Below are 13,392 nucleotides of genomic sequence, written 5' to 3' on the forward strand. Positions count from 1 at the left end.
AATTGTTCATCCCCGGTCTCTGCTCTAACCAACCCCCAAGTCCCTTCAATTCTATCTCTGAAGAGTTGTGAACCCATTCCCTCATCTCCACAGCCCCACTTCCACCTCAGTTCAGAGCTGCATTATCTTGATCCTGTACAAGGCCTGTGACAGCCCCCTGAAGAGTATGGGGCTGCCCGTAGTCTTTCTTCTTTTCAGTCTCTTTCTACACTGCTTCCAATTACTGTCATTCTGAAATGTGTATTTGTTCCTACGATTGGAAATGCTCAATGATTTTCCACTGTCCATAACATAAAGTCCACTTATTTATGTAGGCCTCAAATACTATTTCCTTAATCTACCTCTGGAGCCTCCTGTTCAGTTGCTCCTATACACCTTTAACCCAATTTGTCCTTTACTGTTCCCAGTCCCCTGATACGGACAGGCATTCCATGCTTCCATACCTTATTCTTGCTGGTCTTTTGTTGTGAGGTAATCCTCAATCTTCCCCTAACCACATGGAAAGCATTCTGTTCTTCAAATTTAGCAGGGAGCATTTCCCAGGTAGAGCCACTGGCTCTCTCTCTCTCTATATGAATATATAATATACTTATTTAATATATAATATTTTATGTAATATTTTACATATTCATTTTTATAATAAATATATATATTTATATGAGAAATATATTTTTATATAATAAATATATATTTATATGAGAATTATATTTATTTATATAATATATAATAAATATGTATATAATATATAATATATAATAAATATGTATATAATAAATATATTTATATAATATATAAGAAATATAATATACATTTATATCATATATAAGAAATATATATTTATATAATATATAATATATAAGAAATATAATATATAATTTTATAAAATATATATTTTATATTATATATAATATATTATATATATTTTGTATATATTATATAGATATATAAATTTATATATTTTTATAAATATATACTTATATATTTATAAAAATATATATATTATATATTTATATATTTATAAAAATATATATATTACATATAATATATATATTTAAAGAGGCTTCAGTCCAGGCTCTGTGGCTCATGCCTGTAATCCCAGCACTTTGGGAGGTCAAGGTGGGCAGATTGTTTGAGCCTAGGAGTTCCAGATCAGCCTGGGCAACATGGCAAAACGCCGCCTCTACAAAAAATACAAAAAATAAAATACAAAATTATGCACACATGGTGGTGCATGCCTGTAGTCCCAGCTACTCAGGAGGCTGAGGTGGGATGATTGCTTGAGCCTGGGAGGCGGAGGTTGCAATGAGCTGAGATCGTACCACTGCACTCCAGCCTGGGCAACAGAGTGAGGCCCTATTTCTAAAAATTAATTAATTAAAATAAAAAATATAAAGGCTTCAATCATGGCATTTAGCTAGTACTTAGCTATTTATAATTCTTTCTCCCTTACTTTGTAAATTTCTTGAACCAGTAGTCACATTTTACCTCCAGAGCCTATGCATGCCATATATAAGGTGCATGGAAAATACTGTTGACCAAGCAGATACTTATAATAATAATAATGTTATAGCAATAATGACAAGTAACATTTGTTGAATACATTCTGAGTACCAAGTACTACGTTAAGCACTGAGTTAGAATTTACTGATAAAGAATACCCCCAAAACTTGGAGAATTTAAGTACATTGACCAAAATTAGACAACTAGTAAGAGGAAAGCTGGGTTTTTAAAATATATGCTAGCTCATCACCTTTTTGCTAGGCTAAATGAATATGCAGCCCCATTTAATTATTTCAATTAAAGTTATAACAAAGCATCCAAATCAGATATTCAGACAAGAGAGATACAATTATTTCCCCTCATAATTAGGACATAGCACTTGTTTTCACTATTCATAAAACCAAGTCTAACTTCAATCAATTCCTGGTCAAAAAGCCACGGTGTCAGATCCGATCTTTTTATATATTAATAGGTATGGCTCTACTCATCTAAATAAAAGCATAAAAGGCCAAAACAAATTCATTTGTAAGAAAGAAAACTGACTTTTACTGCTCTAAAAGATCATAAGTTTAACTAATAAATAGTCATACTCCATGCATTTATGCAAATCTTTCAGTTCAATGTTTTTGCCAGAAGATTCTTTTTCAATGAGGATTTTTCTTTTCAATGAAGCTAACTCCTTCAGCTTAAAAGATTCAGGAAATCCGACAGTCATTAGATGTATTAGATGCTTTATCAGTTTTTTATTAAAGCTATTAAACACAATGTATCATCAGCATTTTTCGATCACATTTTTTAAAAAGCTTAATGAACACATATTTTTGGCAATTATTAAAGTGTGGCCCAATCTTTACTCTATTAAAGGAAAAAAAGAACTACAGCATGAAGCTGCTGCCTGCTGGTGGTTGATGAGGAAGTGGGGCTTCTCTGACAATGGCTGGGTCTCTTGTCTTCCCTATACACTGACATAACACACGTTTTACTTCAGTATCTCCTGAGGACTTACATATTTCTCTCACGTAGATCCCTTTTGCCTTCTTTATATGGTTCTTGCTCCCATCTATTAGCTCTCTCTATATTTCTTTTTAAAAAATTATATATACTACTTGCTTTTATCACACACACACAGATTTAAAAGGCAGATCTAAGTAAGTAGCCAGCATCGTTATTGTCACCATGAAATAGTTGCTTAGTTTCTTTCATTCAATAAGCTCAAAGCATTAAGTGATTAGCCCAGATAACAAAAAGTAATTGTCCCAGTTAAATATCATTATTGTTTTTCCCCCTTATTAATTCTTAGAAACTGCTTGTGCTTTAGAACAACAAACATATAAGATTAAATTTCTTCTCATTGTGTTTTGACAGACTAGCATTATTTGGATAGTTTACTTTTTAATTCTCTACTTGCCAATTGACTAAATTCTATTTAGAATGCACTTACTGTTTTTAATGAAGCCATGAATCTTCAGGGTAAAAAAATACAAAATGGATTGAAGAATTGGACCAATTTATTTATTTATTTATTTTCTGGACTAAAACCACTTCTGTGTTGTTCTGTGCTTGTCACTGCATCATGTGTCTCCCTCTACAGGTAAAGAGTAGGCAGCTGTACTAGTTTCACTGCTCCTATAGAAGAAGAACTTGTATTTTCCAAAGTCAAAAGCCAGAAGTCCTTTGCTTTAGGCTGCTGGTCTCTATGCCTCTGGGGTATAAGCAGTAGATATAATCAAAATAGCTATAACTATAGAGACATGTCCAGTGAGAGGTTGGGATGAGAAATTTTCAAGCTCATATACAAATAATACAATGCCACATCTATTACTCAGGAGTTAATATTAATACTTCATTTACTTTCTCTAAAGCATATACTTCCACGGTGAGTGTAAAAGCCACCCTAATCTAATAGGTTATTTTACTTTATAAAGGTGTAAGAAGGGCCATGGACTCGAAAAAGGAACCACATGTTTGTTCCTGGCTTTGTCACTAAGCAACTAGGTCTCAGCTTTTTCATCTTTAAAATAAAGATATTTAAATATGTTTTCTTTAGAGTTGTGTCCTCGCATGAAAATCCTCTAATTGAGGATGATTAAATAAACATATTGGAAATATGGAAATTCAGAAGCATTGAAAATGGTATTGTGAAGATGTAACAACATTTAATGAGATGGCTGCAGAACGCTTGCCTTGAGCTAAGGTTGTTCGAAAATGAAATGCTTACAAGGAAGGACTGTGCCCCAAGCTACGTGGCTGTACTTCAAAAATGGGATCACTGTCCCAATACAGGTATGGCTTGGGCATCTCTGACTCTTTGCCACCCTCTCACGTTCCAATGCACTCTTTACTTCTGGTGTTCACCATACATTAAGGACGTATGTAGGTGAGGCTTACTCTAAGTGATAAAAGGATTACTAAAAATGTCATGCCATGACTGTGTGAAAACAAAATCATAAATGAAATGTACCAAAGAAGCTGACACACCAATATTCTCTGCTACATCTATTTTACTAGTTTTTAAATTAGCTTTAGGAACAAAAAAAAGTCAGGCATGGGAGGGGGTTATAGGAAGAAACACTTGGTGAGTTCCTCATCACAGTTGGAACTCTATCCATTTTTTTTTCTTTCTTTCTTTCTTTCTTTTTTTTTTTCTTTCTTTTTTTTTTTTTTTTTTTTTTTTTTTTTTTGAGACGGAGTCTCACTCTGTCACCCAGGCTGAAGAGCAGTGGCCCAATCTTGGCTCACTGCAACCTCCGCCCTCAGAGTTCAAGCGATTTCCTGTCTCAGCCTCCTGAGTAGCTGGGATTACAGGCACCTGCCACCGCGCCTGGCTAATTTTTGTATTTTCAGTAGAGACAGGGTTTCACCATCTTGGCCAGGCTGGTCTTGAACTCCTGACCTGGTGATCCACCCGCCTTGGCCTCCCAAACTGGTGAGATTACAGGCGTGAGCCACCATGGCCCGGCTTCCTTTTTTTTTTTTTTTTTTAACTTTAGGAGACAGGGTCTCATTACATTGCCCAGGCTGGTCTTGAATTCCTGAACTCAAGCAGTCCTCCCACCTTGGTCTCCTGAGTAGCTGGGATTATAGGCATGTGCCATCATGCCCAACTTGAACTCTATCCTTTTATATAACTTATCTCCTTGAATTCTTGCAACAGTCCTAAGTGTTAGGTACTCAAATCTCCAAAATGAGGAAATGAAGCAAAAGGGAGAGACCGGGTTCACGTTCAGGCTCCAAATGCCACACATCATCTTTGTCATATCACACTAAAGAGCAAAAGAGCTACTTAGTAGTATAAGTCTCTTTTATAAATGCACACTTCAAAGCCTTACTTTTAAGGAATTGTTAGATCATTTTAGACCTGTATGTTTATCTACTATATATGGAAATAAAAACTGGCCAGTTGACCTACCTGCTTTAAAACCCTAATGCTATAAAATCAAACTCTCGGCCGGGTGTGGTGGCTCATGCCTGTAATCCCAGCATTTTGGGAGGCCGAGATGGGTGGATCACCTGAGGTCAGGAGTTCAAGACCATCCTGGCTAACACAGTGAAACCCTGTCTCTACTAAAAACACAAAAAGCCGGGCATGGTGGTGGGCATCTGTAATCCCAGCTACTTGGGAGGCTGAGGCAGGAGAATTGCTTGAACCCAGGAGGTGGAGGTTGCAGTGAGCCTCAGATCACGCCATTGCACTCCAACCTGGGCGATAAGAGCAAAACTCTGCCTCAAGAAAAAAAAAAAAACTCTCCTGGCTTTAATACATGTCAAATGTAATAACCTGGAAAAGAAGAAGAAGGTATTGTAAATTCTATGGGGCAACTCCTTAGAAAGCATGGTATGTGATATGTAGACAGCTGAAGTTCTTAACTCTTCTTTTTTAAAAATTAGAGTTGGTTTACAGAAAAGTGATAGAGAATTAATATTTCTCCTTCAAACAACTATGACTCGAAAGTGAGTTCTTAGACTTTGAAATTCATCCTGAACAACAGTGTATCATCTGTATCACAAAGCTACCGGCATCTGTGGATTGTGATGAGAATGGAGGAGACAGTGCTGGGAGCAGTAGGAGACCCCATTTTGATGGGCACAAAGCAAGCCCATCCATTTTGGCCAATTTAAGGACCCACAAGTTTTCCTCTCATGATCCTGCAAGCTTGCCTTTCTCTCACTGTTCCTTTTCCTTCCTTTGTGTCTTTGTCCTATTATTTCCATTACCACTTGTTATGGACTGAGTGCTTGTGTGCCCCTAAAATTCATTTCAATATCCTAACCCACTGGGTGTTGGTATTTGGAGGCCAGGCCTGTGGGAGGTGATTAGGTCATGAGGGTGGAGCATTCAACACTCACAAATGAGACTAGTGCCTTTACAAAGGGCACTGATGCAACCTAGAAGAAGGCTACTGGCATCCTGATCTCAGACTTCCAGCCCCCACAACTGTGAGAAATAAATTTGTGTTGTCTATAAGCCACCCAGTCTATGGTACTTTGTTACAGCAGCCTGACTTGATGAAGAAACCCCTAGTTCTACGTATACAGTTGGCCCTAGAAACAAAACCAAGTAATAACAACAAAATAGAATTTAAAAAGATGTATTAAGTGCTGGTTCTGTGAGGCACTATGCTAAGGGCGTCATGCGTGTTCACTCATTCAACTCAGCAACAACAGCAGGAAGCAGTGTCACTATTTTATAGGTAGGGAAACTGAGCAGAGAAAGGGTATACAACCTGCCCAGGGCCACACAGCTCTCATGATAGAGCATGATTTGAGTTCTGGGTAGGCAGAGCAACCACGTGGTACAATTCTAGGGGGACCATGTCGTGATGTTCTGTGGAGTTGCCCTCCAGAGGCACTTGGAGCTGTGTGCTCTAGCAGCCTTTTGGATCAGCCATGAACTTAACTGTTAGGCTATACTGTTACTCTAGACCTTATTCCTATGTTGAGGGATGGACAAGCACACATTTGCGAACCTGTACTCGGGGCCTCTAGTGAGAGAAGCCACATGGAAGCTGGTCCTCATGCTGCTCCAGGCACTAGGTCTGACCGCTATCAACAGGGGCTCATTCATCTTAACAGTGCCTCACTGACTCTTTAATACTTCTTTGCCCTTCCCAGGACTACTGCCACGGTACAGCCAGGTTCCATCTTCAGAGAGAGTGAGCCTAGAGGGTGGGGCCTCAGTGGTCAGCCGTGGAGGGAGGAAAGGCATAAGCACTGTCTTTTCTGAGTGTCTCAAATCTTACTAATGTCAAAGTCTCAACCATAATTATTATTACTAGCACTGAGGTTTTAAGGGCCCACTTTTTCAAAATGGGCTCAGAAAGGGGAACCTTCCCCTGCTACTGGCCTCATCCCTCCATCCCCATGCCATGTTCCCACCTTGGTTAGCTATGCTTGGGCAAGAAAAATGACTTCCCAGTTTTAGTCAGTTCATTTCCTGTTGTACTTTGTGAGGAGCCCAGCAGCACTAAGCGGTAACAACAGTTAATTGGTTTCCCTTTCTAGATAAGGTATTTCTATGTCCCCCTTGTCCCTAGGCCTCAGGTCAGGAGCTTGTGGGTACGAATGAGGCCATATTCACCTTAATTTCTTAATTTCTGTGGCTCATAATTCCTTCTGGTATTGTTCCAGGACCCCCTTACTATGTATACATTTCTAGGAGCTTCTATGAGGTCTGTCACATATGCTTAAGATCAAGTCTGTGCCCTTTGAGTGTAGCTACTCTCTCCTGTTAATCTGTGCCTGGCATCTGCTGGGATGGCTGGGCAGCTGCCCTGACAACTGAGCACCCAACCATCTGTTGTCAGACACAACAATTTCCACTGGTACCTGATGCTGCTCTTCTGGGAGAATGCTGCTCTACCTGTGAGGCCAGCTCATATGTGACCTCAAGCTAAAAAAGCTTCCAGGGACCAAAATAGCAGTGCATTCTGCCCAAATAGCAATGTCAGTTCTTGCTTATTGCAAAATTGGGGGTTGAGGGTAGTCCCTCTTGACAGGGGTCAGACCTAGTGCCTGGAGCAGCTGAAGACCAGCTTCCATGTGGCTTCTCTCACTAGAGGCCCCAGGTACAGGTTCATAAATGCAGGCCTGTCCATTCCTCAACATAGGAAAGTGCATAGAAACAGAGGGATCCAGTTCCACACCTCCAACTCAGTTTAGGCTCATTTATATTGAATTTGAATTTTGGCAGAAGAAATCACTTGCTCGAAGTATTTATTTTAGCATATAGGAATTGTTACTGTTTCTCTCTCTCTCTTTTTTTTTTTTTTTTGGAGACAGTTTTACTCTGTTGCCCAGGCTGGTGTGCAGTGGTGCGATCTCGGCTCACTGCAACCTCTGCCTCCTGAGTTCAAGCAATTCTCCTGCCTCAGATTCCCGAGTAGCTTGGATTACAGGTGCTCGCCACCACGCTAAGTTTTGTATTTTTAGTAGAGATGGGGTTTTGCCATATTGGCCAGGCTGGTCTTGAACTCCTGGCCTCAAGTGATCCACCCACCTTGGCCTCCCAAAGTGCTGAGATTACAAGCGTGAGCCACCACTCCTGGCCCTATTGTTCATCTCTTGATCAATATCAAGAACAAAACTGGTTAACCATATATGTACTAAAATGATGATTGGAAGTCATCACCAATAATATCTTGAAAGAGAAACATGAAGAAGAGAATCAATAATTTAACATTCATTGAAATACAAATTTCACTTGATGACATTCAGAAAAGATGACATTAACAATGATTCCAGAATCAACTCTAATGTGGTGACCACAAACACAAACAGACATCTGGACACGATAAAGTTAAATTTCAAGCAAAGTGTACTCACTAATAACTTTATAAGAGCTCCTCAGCACATTATGGGTTGGAGCCCAAGGAAGGCACTTGAACCCAATGACGAATCGTTTTAGTTTGGAGAATATGCTAATTTTCTTCTGGTAATAATTTTATAAAACATAGGTTTTCTTTTCCAGGCAATTATTTTAATGAATCAATTGGGGTTTCAAGAAATAGTCAAAAGAGTTCAATTTGGTTTCAGGTTCAGCAAAATGAGATCATGCATTCTGTTTTTGGTTCAGTTGGGGTCATGTCCTGTGCCTAAAACAGACTAATAAGAATTGAGATAATTTTATTTTTATGCACTTGACTTCTCTCATCTTTCCTCCCATTTTTCTTTCCCAAACATCTGTAGATCCTTGTGTTTTGATCTCATTGAAGTTTTTCTGTATTGTATATTAACTTCTCTCCCCTCCCAAACCGAGTTTATTCTCAGCTCTCTCAGTCCTTTATTGGACTACTGGAACAATGTTCCTTCCTACACACAAATGGGATATTGATGAACCAACACGTTACTCCTTTTATTTATGCCTTCACTCTTATTAAACTAAATGACTAAATGACGACATATCATGCTACTAACACATGTGTGGAACCAGAATGGGAAGCAACTTGAAAGTAACACCATCTCTCAAAATACAAATGACCAGAGCAATGCTCAAATGAGTATAAGCACATAGTTAAATGGTTAAAAATAATGTACATCAGTAAAACATGTAAATCAGTAAAAAATTTCCAAATAACAGCTTAGACAATTTGTGAGATCAATGATAGAAATGATAATGTAGAGAAGAAAGAATTTATTTCTTTAACATTTTCAAATTGCAGCATGAAATTGGTGTTGGTGTTATATTGACTCTTGGCAGAAATGGTTTCTTCCTAGACATATGAAGAATAAGCTCCAGATCTTTCTTACCTGTTATGGTGGCTTTGTTGATGGATGGTTGGTTGCACATGGGTGATCTTCTGACAAAGACAGAAAAACACAAAGCAGTAAATATGTGGGGCTTATTGATTTGATCGCTCTCTGAGTCATTTCAGATATAGCATTTTACTTTAAAGAATTATTTTTAAGTTTGGACATGCAAATGATTTCTTTCAGACTAGCCAGACAAGTCCCTAGGCGTTCTTTGTATTTTGGCTCAGATCACACATGTCCAAAAAGAAAACTGTTAAATCTCACAGTGATTGACTCGGGGTAAATCAAGCTGATGTAAGTGTCACTGGGACATGAGAGAAGAGGAAATTCTTACAGACTTTATTCGCTGAAGCCAGGGCTTACAGACTCTGAATTTGAAAAAGCAGTCAATTTATAATTGTTTTCCCTAATACAGGGTTAAGAAATTTTTATTTTTGGCATAAATTCTCATGATTGCCTGTACATTATCAGAAGTGAATGATTTGTTGTAAACTATCTTATAATTAGAGAAGCTATTTGAACTTTTTCCTTTCTGTTTTCTTGTATTGAGAAACATCTCTGATGTATTTGTTAGAGAGGTATATTAATGACTTGTCCAAATAGATACTATAGAGGCTTTAGAAATACTCTAAGCCAAAGGTACTTAAATAAATTCTATCTTGTATTCTGTAAGTTTTCAGATGTTTGCCAAGTTCCACAAAATGACTATAAACCCCTTGAAGTAAAAAAAAAAAAAAAAAAAAGTGTGCTGTCTGATTAACTTATATTCCCTGCAGAGTCTAGCAAAATGCATCCAGTATTCAGTCAGTGCTCAATAAATTATGGTGAAAAGAATATCATTTATAAAATATCCATCAACATTTTTGAAATACAACTTTATAAAGTTATTATTTGTAACTGACAGCTTTTAAAATATAATGATTAAAAAACACTTTTAGATACATTCAAAGATGTCTGATATATATATTAGGTGTATAATAATTATATATATATATATTAGGTATATAATCATTATATATATATTGCCTCTACCAAAGGCGAACACTTAATAAACACTTCCTGTGGATCAGACATTGCTAAATAAGCACTTTAAATGAATTATCTCATTTAATCTTTACAATAAGCCTTAAGGAAGTAAGTTTCATTGTTCTCATTTTACCAGTGAGAAAAACAAAACTTTGAGAATTTGAAGAACTTGTTTTAAGTAACGAAGCTGAGATTTGGACTAAACGAATGTGATCCTAGGGCCTATGCTCTGCTTTGCTGCCTAGTTTGAGATGTTTCTGTGGAACCTGCATCCACAGCCTCACATATGTGCCGATGGCATCAGCCTCTTCAAACATGCCTTGCTGAGATGATGAATCTCTTAGCAGGGTGGGGGAAACTTGGGGAAAGCAGCCTGGGATTTTGTGAATTCTCACTGGTTCCACTCAGCCTCTGGCTCCCTTTCATTGCTCTTAAGGTTATTGGTATCAATTTGGGATTAAAATTTTGTGTTTGATTGAAAATGCACCAAATTTTACTTCTGAATTATTTTAGATTTTTTAATTATAAAATAAAATGGTTGGGGGGAAAATGGGGAGAATTTAAACTCAATAAACCAAAACATTAATATTTTAAGCAGCTGCTCTGAAATAGCTCTGGTCTATATACCAGTAATTATCTTCTTCTTCTTAAAATTTTTTTAAAAAAAGTTTTGAGACAGGGTCTCACTCTGTTGCCCAGGCAGGAGTGCAGTGGTGTGATCACAGCTCACTACAGCCTTGAACTCCTGAGCTCTAGTGATTCCCCCACCAACTCAGCCTCTCAAGTAGCTGGGACTACAGGTGCATGCCGCCATGCTTGGTTAATTAAATTTTTTTTTTTTTTTTTTTTAGAGATGGGGTCTTGCTGTGTGGAACAGGGTGTTATCTGTTACCTTCTTGCTAAGAGTTTATCATTCAAATAATTGAGATCCTGATTATTCCTTTTTAGTCCTTGCTCTGTGAAAATTTAGAAACCATTGATTTTGTCTGGGAATGGTATTAAATAAATATTTTTACACTTTTCTGCAGTTTTGGAAAACCAAATGGTTGACTCATTACTAATTATCTCCTTTTACTATCAATCGTACAATTAACTGGCACTCAGGAACTTGATATCTGAACAAGTAATGGCTAGCAGAAAATATTAATACTTTGATCCATGGTTGCCTCGATACCTCCTTTAATGACAGATGAGCCAGAACTCACTTCTGGAATAAAAAATCTCAAGGGCAAAACAAAAACAAAAAACCCAAGGTGACAGGAACCAGTAGTGTGTTAACAAGTCAGCAATGTGCATCTGAATACCCACCCAGGGGCTGGGTTTGGAATGCATTCTTCCTAGACTCCTTTTCTACAGCAAATAAAAAGGGTGGCTTGTGCAAAGTAACACATGCCTTCCACAAAATCCAAGGATGAGCTTGGAAATGTTCTAGTGGCTCTGTGAGTGCCCAGCAGGGAAAGTTCTGATTCTTCCAGGGTCATCATGTGATGAGGCAGAGTTATAGCACTTTGTTCTCACTGAACAGAATCGAGTTTAGCCATGAATAGATTGAATCCTACTATTCTGATACCCAAAGAAGCCGATTTGGTTTGAATCAGTAATGGAGGCACAAATTTGCATTGACCGAAAGGAAGACCACAGTGGCCTTTACTTAGAGTCTGCCAGATAATACTGTTTGGTTAGATGTCACCCTGGGCATTGTCAAGGCAGAGAGGAAGTTCAGGCTCAAGCTATGATTTTCTGTTTTCTTCTAGCTGCTCCTTTCCATTTCAATCTGTTCCATCCCTGTATGTCAGCTGAAAACTTCTGCCTTGCATAGAAACAGGCCTCAGATCATCTCTGGAGCCTGACTGATCAACTATTTGCCTGCCACAGATTTAAATGCTGGTACTCAGGTGACCATATGTAAAGGAAGCATAAAGGGAGTTTCTTGTTCACTTTTTAAAGACAAAAATCTCAGTTTCCTGGGTAAAATTTGAGACTATAAAGTTTGGGAGTGACAACCAGTAACTTCATTTCTTCTGCAGAGCTGAGACTTTCTAAGGGGGAGGTGACTGATCTTACAAGCTACCAAATCCCCAAAGACCAAGGGGGCCGCTGAGGTCAGTATGATATTGCACGGCCACATTACATAGAAAACATGATTGGTAATGAACAGGTACCTCAAAGCACGCCCTCAGATTTTACATGCTGAGTTACTACTTTGCCCTTTCAGCAAACAGGCCTTTGCAGACTGATAGACTCTGTATTATGCTAGGCACAGGGAATACAAATATGAACCGACTACATTCCTACTCACTGGGAACTGACAGTGGTCAGGAGCATCCCAATAGACAAACAGGCAACAGGAGCACAGAGAGCTACGTGCTAACATAGGAATCAAGTACAAGGTACAATCAGACAGAGATGGAAAGGCACATCACTTTGATTAGGGCTTGTGGGTGTGTGTTTATGTTGGGTATCGTCAGGGGCAATGCTCCAAAAGAAATTTTATTTAAGCTACAGACAAAAGAATGAATGACAATTAGCCCAGTAGATGAGGAGAGGAAGAAGAAGATGAGAAGTGTTCAGGCTGAGAGAATAGGACTGCAAAAATTCATTACCTGGAAAAACAGAACCTAATGGGTTCCATTCCAATAGCTTGCATTGTTACATTTATATTGATTTTTAAAAACTTTTTTCTATCACAAGAAGTACTTGAATAATGGCCAGAGCTATTTTTGATAATGAAAAATGTGAATCTGGGAGGTCAATTTTATTATCATGAAATGGAAAGTTCAGATTTTTCATTGTTTTTAAGAAGTAGTAACTACTATGAAATGTCATGCACTTAGATAAGTTATAGTTCCTAATACACTTATATTTACTATCCTCTTAATATTGATTTAAATGTTATTTTTTCCTTCTGGAAAATTATTTGAAGTTGGTATTTTAATATTTTATTTCTTATTAATATCAGTTTTTGAAAAAATGGACATTGAAATAACAGCACACCAGTTTTCCATTTAATATTGAAAAATTACTTTTATCTTTTTAGATTTTTTTTGCCTTTATCAAGAACCTGAAATGATAATCATTTCCCATCTTTCAAATGCTTTCCCTGTTGTCATGTAAACC

General features: G+C 37.7%; 1 protein-coding gene across 5 annotated transcripts in view; it reads right to left on the reverse strand.

The window, feature by feature from the left end:
- The window catches only part of PDE4D (phosphodiesterase 4D), a 1,540,268-nt gene that overhangs the window by 206,836 nt on the left and 1,320,040 nt on the right, over positions 1-13,392 (reverse strand). For all 5 annotated transcript variants that reach the window (XM_030797623.1, XM_003265960.3, XM_003265958.2 and 2 more), the window contains one exon: positions 9,247-9,296. In XM_030797623.1, coding sequence (XP_030653483.1) covers positions 9,247-9,296 — 50 coding nt within the window. The remainder of the gene's footprint in view (positions 1-9,246; positions 9,297-13,392) is intronic.

The sequence above is a fragment of the Nomascus leucogenys genome, chromosome 18, assembly GCF_006542625.1.
Source record: "Nomascus leucogenys isolate Asia chromosome 18, Asia_NLE_v1, whole genome shotgun sequence".
In the NCBI taxonomy this organism is placed as follows: Eukaryota; Metazoa; Chordata; class Mammalia; order Primates; family Hylobatidae; genus Nomascus; species Nomascus leucogenys.